Raw genomic sequence first — 18888 nt, 5'->3', positions numbered from 1 at the left:
TGCGACAATTTGACGTCATAATTGACGTCATAATGCTTTCTTACTGGTCCGCGTGTCAACCGTTGTTTATCGCAGAATATATAGAGCTTGATTTCCTTCTTTGTTTAACTGGTAATCATATCGAGTCATGTTAGAATTAACAAATAATCAAGGCCTTCGAGTGTGTTATCGTCTAATTTACTACGGTTCAGAGTTTAGATGCGTAGGCATTGAACCACGAGGGCGTCAGCCCGAGTGGTTAAACACTGAAGCATCTGAACGATGAACAGTGGTAAATAAGACGATAGATCACAAGAAGGTCTTGATTGTTTTCATTCTGACATGCTCATTGACATATTTTAATAAATATTATGCTGGACATCATTTACCCGAGGAGTAATGTATCGGACGTCATGCGGCAATTTGACGTCATAATGCTCTGTTACCTGTCCGCGCGTCAATCGTTGTTTATCGCAGAGTATACAGGGCTTGATTTCCTTCTTTATGTAGCTGGAAATCAAATCGAGCCATGTTAGAATTTGTCCACATGCTAATAAAACGCGGCTTATATCATAAATATTGAAAGATACAGCCCCCTTTTTAGATTTAAATTGATTTGTCGAAACACGTAATATACATATTTCATAGCAATATCAAATGTGTTTCATTTAAGAGGAGTCGCCGAAACATGTTTAACCCTTGACAACTAATTCTGTTTATTATTCGTTTTTAAGTTTTTGGAAAGTATACGAATAAACTTTTTATATGGAATTAGTTGGCTTGGGTAGACAAAGCACCGAGATCTTCTTAAAAGCTGGATTGAATTACGCCAATCTGAGAAAACAATTTATGGCAATATGAGCAGTTCTTTTTTGCCCTTTAACCCTCTAACTCATTAATGATTGTACCCCATCCTTGCCCCCTCAGATTCCTGCCAAGGATGTAGATTTATTTGTCCATGCATGGTTATATCCATGTTTCTGTCCGTGCCTGAAATAACGTTAGGAGGGACTTATGTGGTATTGCTCCAACATGAAATGTTTCACTGCGACTTACAACGCAATAGTGCATTTCTGATTAAAGGCAGTAGGGCATATAATATTAACACAAGCTTGCCATCGACCCATGAACTTCTTATTTTACTACTAAAAATAGTAAAAGATCGAAAAAGCGCATGTATTTATTATGTTTATCTCTGATTTGATTAATTGTTCTGTATTATCCAACCACAACTTCCTGCAGAAGTCCTTTCTTCAAGGCTTTCATGAGAGGGAATGTGCCTATACTACACGCACCCATGTAATCATCATTATCTAATGAAAACACCATCGCACCAGCCAAACCCTGTGTTCGAATGTATGTCGCCTGTAAATATCAAAAGAAACGTCTATGGACTTACCAAGTGGTGTTAATGAATTAATGACATCGTCTTTACTACCTTCTAATAATAACGACATTTACATGTTTTCCGTTGTGTGAAGAAAACTATCATTTTTATAACCTACTGTTAGAGTCGACAAAAGCAACTGTAACAGTTTTGCTTTTTCCTTTACAAGATATACTTTAATTTAGCACATCCGACTTTTCCGTAACAAGGTTTTTCTTAAATTTCTCTTTAAATGTAACTCACTACCATTCATGTTACACATCATTTTAAAGAACCCTGACTGTGGTAATAGGAACTTATGTATAATATCAGTGAAGACATATAGGTAATCAAGACACGTGTTTAGTATTAGCTTTTAAAATTGAATTAACTGTCACCTTTTCGCTTATACTTTTGGTGTCTTCGTATGTTATCCATTGATTCTGATAGAAGAAGTACGGAACTTTCTCTGTCTGCAATGTTACCGGTGTAATCGTGTGCGAGCGGATCATCTTGCATATCTGATATGACAGAAATCGTTATATACACAGCAGCAAAATAGCAGCTTTCAATTTTAGTTAACAGTCTTCTTTTCCTAATCATTTGTAAAATACATCTATGTATTACATTCATGTAGAGATAGACCCTAAAATTTTCAATGATAGTAATACATTAAATAAAATCTAGAAATTGATTTCCAAGTCCTTGAAATAACCAAAAATGATTTCACAAATGTGAAGTTTATGATAGTTTTGTTAATATCAATAACAGAAGTTTTAATTTTTAATTTAAATTTGTGATCCACAAAGAATGACAACTCTTGCCTTGGGCTAGTACTTATAAGCAGAGATATCTATTACTTTACTTCCCTTGCAATTACACAATTGAATGGAAAATGAAAACTGTTCTAGACACAATATCATACTTTTTTGCACAACAAAAACATTAAGGATTTATTCATTTGTGTTTGATTTACTCCTCAAAACATGGTTCCTATGATTCTGTCAACTTGCACATGGTAAAAAATTAACTTTTAACAAGCCAACAATAAAATGAAGTACCAGTAAGTAACTATTAGTGCATATAATACAGTTTTGCTTGTATCACAATGTCACAATAGAAGCATTTTGGAATACAGAACACCTGATAGGATTAGAAAAGGTGCATTTATATTGATCTCTATTTCCTATGCCTAATTCATGTATCCTTACCTTATTTATTTCACTCAGGTCATATAAATGACAACATGAGGAGTTTATGGACAATAGGGGAAGGGTTTGGATTGCCGTTTGGAATTCGGTTTTGATTATATCGACACAATCTCAGTATGCGTGTGTTTTAGCTGTGTTTCTTGAGAACTAAACTAAACTACTAAAGTAAACAAAACTAAACTAAACTAAACTAAACTAAACGTATTTCAAGTTGGGCAACTTTTCCTTGATAACAATGTTGGGTATACTTCGTAGTACGGAATGTCTCCCCCTCCTTTGCTTGAAGCCCCAATAGTGTTGTTTGTGGGGTCCAGTAACAAGAATTTACGACCGTACACTGGAATCCCTACGAGAAGTTTGTCTTTGGGTACACCTTGAGACAGCCAGTACTTAACGGAACGATCCTGTAAATAAGTAATCATGTTTGTTTATATCATAATCATACACCATGAAAGCTTACATATTGTGAGAAATATTATAAAGTTATATACTTGTATTTTCCCAACTAGACCCATTTCTATTTTAGCTTAAATATTTCGTATTGTCATGAAGATATTTTGAATATTTCTGTTTTTAATACAAAAACATTTCACACACTTGGTTTTGGAAAATTATTGAGCCATGCATTGCACGTGCGAAATGAGTGTATTTCGCAGTGATCTTAAGTTTGCGGCTTTATGGTTTTATTAATCCCCCGCCGTGACGGAGGGATTGTAGGAATGGCCTGCGTCCGTCCTTCCTTCCTTCCGTAACACTTTCGTGTCCGCTCCATATCTCCTAAACCCCTTGAAGGATTTTCATCAAACTGGGGTCAAATGATCACCTCATCAAGACGATGTGCAGAACCCATGAATCAGCCTTGTCGGTTCAAGGTCAAGGTCACAACTCAAGGTCAAAGGTTTGAGCCTGCCATTTTGTGTCCGCTCTATATCTCCTAAACCCCTTGAAAGAATTTTATAAAACTTGGGTCAAATGATCACCTCATCAAGACAATGTGCAGAACCCATGAGTCAGCCATGCCTGCTCAAGGTCAAGGTCACAACTCAGGGTCAAAGGTTTGAGCCTTCCATTTTGTGTCCGCTCTATATCTCTTAAACCCCTTGAAGGAATTTTATAAAACTTGGGTCAAATGATCACCTCATCAAGACGTCGTGCAGAACCCATGAGTCAGTCATGCCGTCTCAAGGTCAAGGTCACAACTTAGGGTCAAAGGTTTGAGCCTTCCATTTTGTGTCCGCTCTATATCTCCTAAACCCCTTGAAGGATTTTCATCAAACTTGGGTCAAACGATCACCTCATCAAGGCGATGTGCAGAACTTATGAGTCAGGCATGTCGGCTCAAGGTCAAGGTCACAACTGAAGGTCAAAGGTTTGAGCCTTCCATTTCGTGTCCGCTCTATATCTCCTAAACCCCTTGAAGGAATTTTATAAAACTTGGGCCAAATGATAACCTCATCAGAACGATGTGCAGAAATTATGAGTCAGTCATGCCAGCTCAAGGTCAAGGTCACAACTAAGGGTAGAGGGTTTGAGCCTTCCATTTGGTGTCCACTCTGTATCTCCTAAACCCCTTGAAGGATTTTCATCAAACTTGGGTCAAATGATCACCTCATCAAGAACTCATGAGTCAGCCATGTCAACTCAAGGTCAAGGTCACTACTGAAGGTCAAAGGTTTCAGCTCTGTATCTCCTAAACCCCTTGAAGGATTTTCATGAAACTTGGGTCAAATGATCACCTCATCGAGACGTTGTGCAGAATTCATGAGTCAGCCATGTCAGTTCAAGGTCAAGGTCACAGCTAAAATCAAAGGTTTACCCTTTCACTATCCATAGCAGTGGCGAGAGATTTAGCTGTCGTTCAGACTGCCTTGTTTTATTAATAAGAAAATCCATTTATCTTATACGGTATGTATTCCAATGCCAGAAAAACACTTGCGATATAAAATACCACAGTGCTTCTTTAAAAACATTATCATTATTATTGACAAGACCTCAGTTGTTTCTTTTTTATGTTCTTTCCGCCCCACCCCCCACCCCCGTATGTAGTACATGTTAATGTTAATCTTTTTACCCTTACATCTATCTGTACATTGCCACTAGTCATAAATGTGTTAGTTAATATAAGTACACATGTACTCCTTTCTCGTTTTTTATGTTCTTTTTTTCCAAATGTAGTACCTGTTAATGCAATTTATTTGCATCTTTTTTACTCTTACATCTATCTGTACCTTGCCACTAGTCACAAATGTGTTTGTTTATATAAGTACACATGTACTTGTACTTTATACATATTTCAACTTTTTTTCTTTCCTTTTTGTAGCTGTAATATTGTAAACTTATTATTTACCACACATGTACTTAATTAATTGTCATTGTAAATTAAATATGTAAATAATTGCACTAGGGAAGATCCGTTACTAATATTGCGAGAACTTGTGGGTAGACCCGTTTGCCTGTTATATGTACAAATGACGTAGTTATCTGTTTATATATGTATATACTGGCAATAAAATATCTTTAAACTAAAAAAAAACGCGAGTTAGGATGACACAGGACATTTAATTATTAAACGAATGGTAAAACGTCAAATATTTAGCCACACTTACCATGTGTCTGACAATTTTTACTTTGGCTTCTTTTTTTCTAATAAAAGTACTATAGAATCATTATTTTTTTGCACGAATGTTTGACCTCCACGTTACAACTATTTCTATCAGTAATAATCCCTTGAAATGGACCAATATTTCACCATATATTTATCTGGAATTACAAACAGTTCATGAAGCAATGATTACTTAGTTTTTAGAGGTCATAACATGAAAACCTTACTATGAAAAACTAATGCCTACAATACAAACCAATATTTTGCTAATTTGTGAAAGCATGGACCCGTCTTTTTACGGACAGGTGATTTTACCCTTGCAACACATTTTTCGTACGACGTTAGTTAGCACTTTGAGCGTTTTCGGCTTTCTTACTCGAGTTACTAGATTAGTAGAGTTCCAGGGCCGAACGACCAGAGTAAATGAAATGCGCACGAGCTTAATCTCTAATTAACTCTATTACCGTAACCCCCACACGGCGACGCACGTAAACTTACCACTGTAAAGGTTATTCTAAAATGGTTTGTTAGAAAAATCACACTATTTGTAAGTGCTATCATCATAAAATGCATGTAATTTTGTAAGATCTCTGTGAAACTTTTGTGGTGTATGTCGAATTCGATGTGTATTGTTAACTCGAGAACAGAGTACTGCTTTCGGGAATGACTACGCGAGTAAATTTACTGCGCATGCCCACAACTTCTACTCGTGTAACTCGAGCGTACAAGTCGAAAACGCTCAAGAAGGTAGCTCTGACGTTTGATTAAACGGAAGTGACGACATAACATCATTTATATGGATGATGCCTGTTGATAAGGCTAGAATACATGTTGCCGGGAATATATCTTATGCCGTGTATCGAATGTTGAACAGTGAGCGCTAATGTCTAAGGGTTATTTTTGGCAGCTGGTTTTAATGTAAAATATTTTAAATAAGAACATAAATATTATAAAGAGCAATTTAAGGACTCAGACTGATACTTGGCGAAGTGTGAAAAATTAGGCACACGGGTCTATACATTTCATTTGGCCTTATGATAGAAAATAGGTAAATCTACGACTCTGAAAAGTTTCATTAACATCTATACGGTGTTTTTTTTCCATACACGAAAATGTCAAATGTGCTATTTCCCCATAGAAGCTTATTGTGAAAATCGTTTTCATATCGTTCTAACAAAAAATCACACGACCTTATCTGTTTTGCTTAATTTCCTTCGGATAAAGATGCTTTGAAAAATGTGGTTTAATATATCCTACATTTAAGAGCAATATTTATTTCATACGTGCAGAACTACCGTAACTATTTTCAAATGAATTTTGCAGAAATAATAAGTTTAATGCATACACATGTTAGGGTACGCAAAAAGGAAAGAGGTAATGATGGATAAAGAAAATCAAAGCCTTGAGATGTCTGGTGGTTGCGGGTTTTGGTAGGTATATTTTCATTTTAAATGCCAATCTATAAATATACATGTATAAGAAACAAATACTAATATGCCTTGATCTAAGATAAACTCTGCCTGACCTTACATGAACAGCTGGAAGTCAGTGATGTAACCATGGGCTGGAATACCTAATCATTGACAAATCTGATATAATCTAAATGGCCAGCGTGAATGGATAGAGGATGAATAAGAAATGCTTGATCATTGATAATTCATCCGCATTGTTCATGAATGGGACTACTTTGTGTAGCACATGAACACATTCTTTTAGTTGTGATTTGGAATCAAATAAAGATGCTACATGATTGTCAGAAATACACTTAACTTTGTTTGCGGGATAAACCCGCAACCAAAAATGAACTGGCTTGTATTCCACTGGTATTTTACAGACAGATTGTCATAAACAGGAAAGACGGGATGTTTAATGACTATCATATTTAAATATCAATATTAGTAGTACTTAGTACATGTATGTTATCCCCATGTTTTGGTTTATCAACTGCATGGCACTGGATGAAATTACGAAAAATTTCCCATGAAATTGTGATTAATATTATTTACACATGGACCAAAAAATACTGAAATTGAATGGTATTTAAATGTGAAACTCTGTTCCAAACATGGTTTTGTGCGACTGTTATCCACGACTGTTCGTACCTGAACAATACCACACGTCTCCTACCTATAAGACATATACATACCACGCTCGCATCCTTGTCACTATATAAGGCATTGTGGACATTGACATTATTCTCCCATTCGCCGTGATAGTCGTAGGTAATAAGCCCTATCCAATCTAGGTACCTGGAGAGAAACATAATTACACCAAGGCACGACGAAACCTATATATTTCGCAGAAAAAGACAAAGCTTCCACGTGACATCAAATAATCGAAACCTACGAATGTAAGTTTATCTATTTTGTTTTGGCTATGCGTACAATTGGTACGGTTTGGCTATACGAAAAGATAGCGATATGTTACAGTCAACATATATTCTACCAGCTAGGTTTGTTGTACTGTCTGTCTGAAGAAACAAGTGTGTATGCTTATCATGAGACGTGATAAAACGTTGAACACATTGCCGGTGCTGTACACAAATTGGTAGCGCTCTACAACACGTCACTTACTTTATTAGGCCTGGTATGTCGTATGAATTGGTTATCCTCTCCTCTGTCGGTGCTACAGGTGCTGTTAACAACAATCTGTCTTTGTTGCCAAGGTTTGGTTCATTTACAAAAGCATTGTGCAAAATCTGTTTCAATAAATAACATAGCAGTCCATTTTACTATTTGGGAAAGGAAAACAGTTGAAACAAAACTGACATTTTTACTCAATTTTGTGACCTACGTCTATCTGAAGGCATTAAGGTCTGCGACCAATTTAGAAATTTAGATCGAAGACCATATGTTTGGGTACGTTCTAACTATAAAAAAAGTACAAATCTTTGAAAATTTTAGTCAATACACTTTTCATAAAGTATTATACGCCACAGTATGTAAAACATTTTGAAACGCATATAAGGTAAGTGTTGTCTCTTAAAACTGGCGAATGTGTAACATAATTTATCGGTCCTTAATTCATCAAACATTTAATAGCATGAAGCATAAAATAATCCTTTTTTGCATGTGATTGATGCAGACCTGATCCAATCTGAGAAATATATCCTATCAAGTAGACAGAACATGTTTTTTTTTTATATCTAATTAAGGTACATGTAAAGTGTTTTGAAACTGCCCCTGGGATGAATTTTTATGCCCCCGAAGGGAGGCATATTAGTTTTCAACTGTCCGTCCGTCCGTTCGTTAGTTCGTTCGTTCGTCACAACGTTAACTTTTTGCATGAAGGCACTTTACTCGCGAACCACTGCACACAGGACCTTCAAACTTCACATGCTGACAGTACTTATTGAGTACACGACCCCTACTGACTTTGGGGTCACCAGGTCAAAGGTCAAGGTCACCAGGTCAAAGGTCAAGGCGCTGCGGGGCCATTTGTCACCATTAGTGACAGCTCTTGTTGTTCTATGTTTTTATGCCTCATAGGACTTTGTTTTTCATAAGATATATACTTAACTATACTTAAAATGGATTGTTTAAACCTATATAAAATTACTTATTTTGTATCTGAAATGCTGTCTTGCTGAAATAATCACATTTTAATGATCATCTCTCAATTTTAGAGTTTAGGGTCATTTCTTATAATGGAAGCCTGTGGAAAAAGCAATACCAGTGCCTGACCTACACATATAACATGGTATTGAAACACACGGCGCTTCAGTGTAATATTATATAAACACAGAAACAGTATGATACGTGTATACAATCATCGTGAATGAAGGTATAAATGCATACGAACTTACCTCCAACAGTTTAATAAAGTTGGCTTTATCTTCAATCTCACTGCCACGTTCGTTCGGAAATTCCCAGTCAATGTCAATACCATCAAAGTTATGAGCACGGAGGTACTACAAGGTAATACATACATATCGTTATATCCTATAGTGTGTCTATATCTTAAAACTATTGATATTTTATCATTCTTTGACATTTAAACTAAATACAGTAAGGGAAATCAATTTATGGTTTTCCCCTACTTCCCGAACGGGAGACTTGTTATTAAATATAGTAACTTGTTTCCCGTTCGGGAAGCAAAATCATCATTTTTGACTTGTTACCATCAAAAGGCCTGGTGCAATAGAGTATACATGGTGTCATTAAATGGAAAATTCCAATTTAAACTAAGAAACTTTATATAAATTTCTACCGTTCAGAATTTTTTACGTCTTAATTTTTTTTTATTAAACTTTTATATTTCTTAATTTCAAAGCTTACAAAACAGGAAACGTAACTTCCCAATCGGGAAACACAGATATGTTTATTTACATGGAATTACATTCAGTCATAATTATGACCCCTTTCCACTCAGAAAATTTAGATATTTTTCAGGTTTTTGTTCATGTTCGTATGAGCACTTTTTATAATGACGCATACTATTGCATAAAATCATTTTTGGGCCGGTATAATTTTAAGTATTGAAGAATTTAGAAATATTATTTTGTTTTAACAATCATAAAGCAGCGCAATTTACAGTGTTTTATTAGTAAGTAATTATTTGTGTAAGCTAAGTACTCAATGAAAGACAAGCAATTCAATAAAAACCTATATAATGAGCTTAAATTAATTCCCAATCGGGAAGTTATGTTTCCGATTCGGGAAACTTTTAAATTAAGTAATTTCAATGTTAAATAATAGTTTTAGGATATTTAGAACAACTATAACGGTAGAAATTTTATGGTGGCATATTACTGCCGGTAGCTATTGCGATCCTTCAAAAAATTATGTTGATAAAGCGAAGTTTTCTGAAAAGATTATTTCAATAGTGGAAGGTTTCCTGGAAATAGAATTGCGATAATTTACATTTTTTTTCTCGAAACCTTTTGTGTAAGCGCCCACAGCTGCCATTTATTATCTAGGTAAGCTTTCTTGATACTTTCAGAAATTATCTTGATATTTCGATCTTTTCTGAAAATAGTATTTCCAGGAAACCTTCCACTATTGAGAAAATCTTTTCAGAAAACTCCGCTTTATTAAGATAATTTTTTTGGAGTATCGCCATAGCTACTCAGCTATCTCGTGGCAGAAATATGCTACCATATTAATAAGCATAATCTTGTGCATCGGGCCTTTTAAATTAGAATGATTTTACTTCCCGAACGGAAAGCAAGTTGCCATATTTAATATCAAGTTTCCCGTTCAGGAAGTAGAGAAAAACTCAGTGATTAACTTCCCGAACTGGAATATTCCCCTACTTATATATGTTTTAAAATACAAAAAAAATTCAGTCAAATAGAAAGAGTCATATTTTATCATCATGATTTTAGAAAGTCACAAATACAAAAATATGCTCAATTATGTTTCAAGCTTATCTTATCGACTAGGAGAACGAATGAACAAGTGAACGATAAATGATAAGAATTTTTGTAACATTTTGCCCTATTTTCTTCACAGAGTGCTCTAACAGTGGGCTGTTATGGTTTAGGTTCACAAAAGTGTACACAACATACTGTAACAGTGTTTGCTGCAAAAACTCGCATAGTTTCTTCATTTGCTACGAGCGCCATAAACGGTAGACTTCCCATTACCCAGCCTCCAATTGAAATAAGTGTCTTTAAATGGGGGTTACTCCTTTTTAAACGAGTAAATGCATCCATTCTGGAAGAAATGTTCTCAAGACTCAGATGCAGGTTGAATGTATATGAATATCAGTTTCGTATTCAACTGTATGCCCATTCCTATTCAAACTGAGATAAAGAAAGTAAGCAAAACACAGTTTGGCTTCTAGTGTGTTGAATTTATGTATTACATGTGCTCAGTTGGTATATATTTATTTTAAATTTACCCCTATGTTCTCCTTTGTTCATTGCAGTCTTTGAATGTGACTTTTCCGATTAGAATTTAGTCCTTTTTCAAGTTAAAAGTTCGAATTCGTTTGAAAATTTGTGTTTTGTCCATAAAACATTCCCAATATCCCTGCATAAAACGCAACTCTTAATTGGTGCTAATTAGTATTAACTGGCTTCGACTGAATTTCTGGTATATTCAACTTTCCGAAATAATATCCACTCTCCCTTATTAATTGTGTGATTAAACGACATTAATAATAATAATAATATAGATCTAGATGACAATTTATAGACGTTTATTTTTCAAATGTTGTAATTCGTTTTAATAGATTTTTTAACTGAAATTACCTTAATTTTGAAACTTTATTTTAATGTGCCCTAGCTTGCATACGCTCGGATCTGTTATCAAAAAAAATATGCTTACTGTTGGCCCTGAAACGTGTTTTCTGGTATAATGTTTGTATAATTAGCATCAAGTTTTGCATATGCAAAAATAATATGAGTGCAAAGGCCGGTGTCAATATTCTCCGGTCGTAGGTGATTCTTGGCAGACCAAGCCCCATAGTAACACACACGTGTGGTCCCTGTAATTGACTTCATATTTAGCGTATCCAATCGGGCAGGCAATTATTACTGGCGTTACAATAGAACATAAATATGTGAATCAACTACAATAAAATAACAAGTGCCAGCCCTGTTTGGCAATGACATTTGTGTATGAATTACGTACAGTATCAGCTGATACTATAAAAATAATGATAAAGTAGAGGAATCACAACAAATTCATGTAAATTGATAAATGCATTAACAATTAGATAATACGATTTGATATCAAGAAAGAAATACGAGACAACAAGCAAAAGTAACTACAATGTGCGAAAACGAAAACAATTATTGCCCTATTTTTACAAAAGTTGTTTACCGATTTTCCACTTAGCTCTGTTTATCTTTTTCACTTGAGCTATCTTTCTCTCTTAAGCTTATTATGCAATCCCTTGCCAATCGTAATTCGCTGTTGAATCTGCTATGTATAATGAAGTATAATTTTACTAACGGTGTTTTTCTGTGACATCCGCCGTGTAAATAATGCAGCCATTGCGTCTATGTGTAAACTGAATACAAAGCTGCTGGAAAACTTCCCTGACTGACTAACGTAAGCTTACATTTCTATTTGTTTTATTCTTAGATATTTAAAGAATGCTTGAGATGAATTAAAAGTACTTACCACTGGTCAAATAAAAGAAAGAAGAAAGCACGAAAAATAGTCTACAAGTCATCTTCAAGCCAATGTAATAACTGATATGCAAATCGTAATTGGAATATTAGACCTTCCTGATTGTAAGGACATTGATAAGAGTGGGTTCGTTCAGGTCGTTTTTCTACCACTTGTAGACATATTTAGCATAACGATAAAACGCTTATTCCTACTTTAGGATCATTATCTTTGTTTTAAGTACAACTTTACAAGTACTTAGTGACTTTTTAAAGATGGAATGAGGCTTTAAACTGAAAAAGTATCTTATAAAATAACTTTATTTTGTTGAAAATTCGATATGTCATTTACAATATATTGACAAATGATCAAATGTAACCCTAGTAATAACAGTTTTGTGAACACCATCTTGTTCCCATGAGTTAGTATCTCGTAGTCATAAATAATTAGCTCGTGACAAAACGCCCACTGATTGACGAGTTACTAGTAGTATGACGTGGCCACGACATAAATTTATTTTACATTTGTCACCTATTCCCTTTCATTATCAGTTCTGGTGACCTTAAAGGGAAAAGCAACGTTGTTCTACGTTAATTTCGTCAGCTCGGATTTCTTAAATTATTTAAAGAAGTGAAAGAATTTTCAAAATCGGAGTAAAAATGAGGAAGTTATGAGCATTTAAATATTTGGTCCAATTGGCGGCCATTTTGTTTCCATGGCAACAAAAAAGCAAAATGGTGGATTTATTAAATATTTAGATACACATTTGAACTGTATTTACTTCTTTCCATAAAATAATTTCTCTACTTTTTCCAGCTATAATGAAAGAAATTATCATGTTTTACACCTTACACTCGAGAAGTATATGAAAATTAATCTGTTCAAAAGGTTTTTTGCCGAGTAAAGAATTCAGCAGTGTGTAAATGACGTCATAAACACACTAAAATTGCTACCTCCGTGATCAGCCATTTTCTTAAATTTCAAACTGCCATATCTTTTTCAATAGTGGTCCGATTTCAAAAAGTCTTATAGCGTTATGAAATGCTTGAGGATGGCTTTCATATAGAATTAACTTATTGTCAGGCATTCTTTACCATTTAAACCATGTCAAGAAAATGTAAGCTACAGACTTTTAAAATAGGTTTTGAAGTTTGCTGCAAGCCATTGGAAATCTGTCAATTTCATACTGTCTGATTTGACTGTGTGACCCAGTTTGAAATTTTGCATAGGATTCATCAATATAAACATTCTGACAAACTTTCCCGAAGATAGGGTAATAAATGTAGCCTCTAGGGTGTTAAATTTGGAACACATGATGGGATCTGACCAGTTTTCGAAAGGAACCGCGATATTATGCCAAAGCAAGTTGTGTGCCAGTTTGATTAAAGTCAGTTGCAAAATGTGGTCTCTATCGTGATCACATGAAATTGTGAACGGACAACGGACGGACGGACGAAGGGCGATCACAAAAGCTTACTACGTGATAGGCGAGCTAAAAAGTATATTCACAGAGATATTAGATGAAATAGACTTTTAAAGCTAAAATGTTATGTCAATAAGTTTGTACCACCACTCACTTCCAGACTACGCATTTTATGGATTTTGAGAGACTTAAATTTTCACATAAATTGTGTGTATTAGTCTAACACAAAAATACTAATCAGTCTCAGGTTGTCTGTTTACAGGTTCCTCGTCATCACGTGCATCTACATAATATATTAATATAAATGTAGGATTAAAACCTTTATGTGTGTTCTTATTATAATCCAAAAACTTCCAATATTAAGAATCTGGATGAACTTGAAAAGAGTTTAAGTATGGCAAGTAGACTGAGTAATGCATTCATTATTGTCGGAGGTGACTTTAACTTTCCTGTGTGGAATTGAAGAACAAAAACAATAAAACCAAACACGGCACATGCAGATTTACACTATAGATTCGGTGATATCTAGGATGATAACGGTTTAACACAAATTATTGAAGGTGAAACTCGTGAGAGCAATACAATTGATTTGATCCTTACGAACAATCCAACGCGTATTACAAGAACTGATATAATACCCGGTGTGTCGGATCATGATGTGGTGTTTGCTGAAATTGACATTAATTTAATTAAGAACAAACAACAACCTAGAAAAATTCCACTTTACAAACGTGCAAATTGGAATACATTAAAGAAAAATGAATAAATTATTTAGTGATATAAATACACAGGTTAACTTGAGTGCGAACGAACTTTGGAATTTCTTTAAAATTAACTTAGAAAAGAGCATCAGTACGCACATCCCCCACAAGACTGCTCGAGAGAAAGACAGTGTGCCATGGATATCTCCCACTTTGAGAAAATTAATTCGTAAAAGAGACAAATTATACAAAAACATGAAAAAATCAGCTCATCCGCAAGATCGTATTAAATACAAGGAAGTCAAACGTCTGGTGCAGCGTGAATTACGTAGGGCATAATGGAGTTACATTGAAAATATTGTGACACCAGTTAATGAACAAGACGATTCCAAACAGAAAGTATGAAACGTTTCTTGACTTATATAAAACATAAGAAAACAGATACTAATGGGATATCACCGCTGAAACGTGAAGGAATCTTATATTCTGATCCCTTAGATAAAGCTACCATTTTGAACGAACAGTTTCAGTCGGCTTTTTCTCTAAAAACGAATATGTCGAGATCTGAATTTGAAAGTAGTGAATACATGCAAGAAACTTTTCCACCATGTCCAGATTTAAATATTACATGTAATGGTATTGAAAAATTATTAAAAAATTTGATCCCCACGAAGTCTCGGGGCCGGATAACCCGAAACCCAGGATACTTAAAGAACTTTCACATGAAATTGCACCAATTCTCCATGTATTTTTTGTTATGCCAGATGACTGGAGAAAAGCCCATGTGTCACCTATCTATAAGAAGGGCCAACGTTATAAAGCAGAAAATTACCGTCCGGTGTCTTTAACTTGCATTTGTTGCAAAATCATGGAACATACAGTTACCAGTCATATAATGAACCATGCGGACAGAAATAATATTCTTTACCTCCAACATGGATTTCGTCGCCGTCGTTCTTGTGAATCCCAGCTTATAGACTTTGTAGATGATATTACTAGAAACATTGAAAGTTGGAAACAAACTGACGTTTTAGTTATGGATTTCAGTAAGGCGTTTGATAAAGTGAGCAATTCCCTACTAGTAAATAAACTTTATCATTATGGAATTCGAGGTAAAATAAATACTTGGATAAAAAGTTTCTTGGAACATCGGTCACAGTCGGTTATCGTCGAAGGAGTCTCCTCTGAACCAGTAAATGTCGAATCCGGTGTGCCTCAAGGAAGTGTTCTCGGGCCGAGTTTATTTCTATTTTTATTATATAAATGACATGCCCGAAGGCTTAACATCCAGACTTAGACTTTTTGGAGATGACACCATTGCATATATGACAGTAACATCTATGTCGAATGCGGAAACACTACAGTCTGATTTGGATAAACTAGCGTCTTTGGAACAGAAATGGAAAATGGTTTTCCATCCGGAGAAGTGTAATGTAATTACCATTTCTCGCAAACGTTCACCTATTAGACATCAGTATATTTTGCATGGGCATACTCTGAAATCAGTATCGTCAGTTAAATAGCTAGGCTGTAATATTACATCAGATCTCCGGTGGAATGAACATATAAGTAAAATTTGTAATAAAGCAAATGGAACACTCGGTTTTTTAAAAAGGAACTTGAACATCGGTGCAACCAAAGTGAAAGAGAATGCGTACAAGGCATTAGTTCGACCTACTGTAGAGTACGCCAGTTCTGTGTGGGACCCATATCACCAAAATTATATTCAAAGGCTTGAAATGGTTCAACGCCGGGCCGCCAGATACGTTCTACATCGGCACGGAAACGGGTCTAGTGTTACAGATATGTTAACACATCTTCAGTGGAAATCCCTTGAAACCCGTCGACGATAAGCACGTATGTGTATGCTATATAAGATACATCATTATTTAACAGCAATCGATAAAACTGATAAACTTGTGACATCCGCGAACAAACATCAATCCAGAACCGGGAATTTCTATCAAGTTCCATCGTGTAGGTGTGAGTTTAAACCCTCTCACTGTACATATCTTCACACTGTATTTCTTTCTTTTTCTCGCGCAAACCTAAAAATGGCAGTATTATCAATTTGTTCATGGTGGCCATAGTGGTAGAAGTAGAAGTAGAAAACATCGATGTATGAGAGTACCATAGTTAACAATGAAAGGGAGAAAATTATGTTGTTGTTTTTTTTGTGGGCACCGTGTAAAATATGGAGTGGAGTCGTGGAGTGGAGTGGTGGAGTGGAGTCTGGAGTCGATTTTGGAGTCAATATTGGAGTCAAATTTGGAGTGGAGTCTTTTTTGGAGTCAAATTTGGAGTCGATTTTGGAGTGGAGTCTTTTTCGGAGTCAAATTTGGAGTCGATTTTGGAGTCAGTTTTGGAGTCGATTTTGGAGTCAAATTTGGAGTGGAGTCTTTTTTGGAGCCATTTTTGGATTGTAGGCATGGGGGTGATTTCTCTCAGGCCTGTAGTCACTAAATATATGTAATTGTCTCTTATTGAAACAGTCTTGATTGATAAAATGGGTCTTAAGACAAATGGTCTCTAATTTTATGCAGCCTCTCAAGCAGGATTCTTTTTAAATGTTAAGGGATTTTTTGAGTGGAGTCTCATTGATGCTTAATGTTACTGAAGTGTTTGGCCTATATTAATTATTATTATCATTTTTGTGGTGAATTTAGGAATGGAATTCCTTGATTTTATGGTCGAAGAAAAAAAAAACAACAACACTGGTTATAACTGTTTTCATCACGGTTTTCCTGGTTATAAAATTTCTGTTAGGGTCTGTGTTTTAAGACAATGGTCATGTCATTAATGGTAATATTATGGTTTACGAAGGGTATTAAAGTCCCAGAAACACTTTGGATATTATAATTTCAAGTAGCATTTATTTCACGAAGAAAGAATTCAAAGATATCAGCCTCTCTACAAATCTTGTCCGGTCTTTAGCATTATTTTCATAAGAACGTCTGTAGAAATCTGATCAAACCATAAAATTAAGCATATAAATTTCCAAACTACTGAAAACAACGAGGGTTATTGTAGGTTTAACGTGAAAGGGAACGTAATAGCAATAATTCTAAATAAACACTTAGAACATTTTTTCGATATCGGCCATCAATATGCCTTTGTTGATTTATTTTAAAGTTACAACAAAAGCCTGCTTTTTTTAAACCAATGTTTTTAGAGATTGGACCAAATGATCGGTCAGTTTGTATAGAAAAGGGATAGGTGATTTGCTCTGTTTTAGGGTGCATATTGGCTCGATCCTATTGTATGTACTGAAAAATATCTGTAATAAAAATGTCTCTTTCACATGTGTGTAGGTCTACTAAAATAATACATTTTGTATGAAATTTATTAAAAACAAAACAAACAAAAAAAAAGAACAAGGTTTACGTTCACTGTATTTACTTCAAATATACCCAAAATGCACCATTTGCTGTTCTCATTTTAAAAGATTCTTGGGGGAGGATACCCCCGTACCCCCAACACCATCCCTGCATACTATGAACAAGGTCCTGGCTACTCGCCTGCAATCTTTATAGCTGACTCGAGAGTAACATGGATATTTATAAATTCTGACCTTGTTATTTTCTCAATACGCCATTCGTTATTTGATATAGGTATCGTTTATAAATTTTGAATTTTGACCAGCGAAGACCATGGCTGATCATGGTCTGCATTGTTTGCAGAAGGCAGACCTATTTACATGTTTACTATTTAACAGTCTGAACTTAAAATTTACAAAATGCAAATCTTTAAGAATGCAGATGTTTTGTCTATATTCATGGTTGAGCCACATCATGAGAAAACCTACATAGTTTACTGTATTTGCATAGGACTAGATCAGCCTGCACTATTCTCATTCATCTGATGTTCGACATGGTACCCGAGAACGGTGGTAGAGCTCTTGTATGCGAGAATGGCCTGCACAGGCATGAAGTTGATCAGAATTCATATAGTTCTTTAACAATTTGTCTTACTCGAATATGGTTTGAAAGCAAATTTTGTATGGAATGAGCAGACGAATCAAGAACCAGACTAGTGCAAATGTACTTTTTTTGTGAATTGTACTATTGTCTATTATAAACATATGCATTACACACAGTATTCTATCCTTCATTAATTTCATCAAGTAATATCATGTCTTATTATGTGTCTCATTATATTTTGCCGTTTGTAGTAGATAGTAAATATTTAATTACCTAAGATTTTTTTCTTGTTTTCATTTTCCGGATTCATTTTAAAAACTTAAAACAATACTTTCTCATTATTTCACATTTCAAGTTAGAAATGTTTATCAATTCTCTCTGAGTAATCTTCAGGCAACATCTGACCCAACATCATAAATAACAAACCGTGAAGGAACTAGGGGTCAAGTCCTGATAAGAATGAGATATCATGCTGAGTTGCTGTACCAGTACCTTCTCCAGCAGAATTTTGTAGAAATCTGTCATAAAGTAGAGAGTGATTTGTTGTAATTAACTATCCAATGTAATGGCAAGTTATTCTTACCAATCTGATAAGGGTCATTTGAGAAAACATCAGTAACTGTTA

At 35.0% G+C, this 18888-nt stretch overlaps 1 protein-coding gene across 1 annotated transcript; it reads right to left on the bottom strand.

The window, feature by feature from the left end:
* Positions 1 to 1156: 1156 nt before the first annotated feature.
* On the bottom strand, positions 1157 to 12382 carry LOC123564307 (acidic mammalian chitinase-like). The gene is made up of 9 exons (XM_045357803.2): positions 12232 to 12382; positions 11431 to 11590; positions 10668 to 10815; positions 8964 to 9068; positions 7732 to 7856; positions 7305 to 7407; positions 2805 to 2960; positions 1744 to 1866; positions 1157 to 1344 (listed from the first exon to the last, which is right to left on the bottom strand). Exons 1-9 carry the CDS (start codon positions 12281 to 12283, stop codon positions 1198 to 1200), a joined length of 1119 nt encoding a protein of 372 aa, XP_045213738.2. The 5' UTR covers positions 12284 to 12382; the 3' UTR covers positions 1157 to 1197.
* Between the last annotated feature and the right edge of the window lie 6506 nt (positions 12383 to 18888).

The sequence above is a fragment of the Mercenaria mercenaria genome, chromosome 2 (assembly GCF_021730395.1).
Source record: "Mercenaria mercenaria strain notata chromosome 2, MADL_Memer_1, whole genome shotgun sequence".
NCBI lineage: Eukaryota > Metazoa > Mollusca > Bivalvia > Venerida > Veneridae > Mercenaria > Mercenaria mercenaria.
The sequence above is the reverse complement of the archived record's forward strand: the minus strand, read 5'-3'. Positions and strand labels throughout refer to the sequence as shown.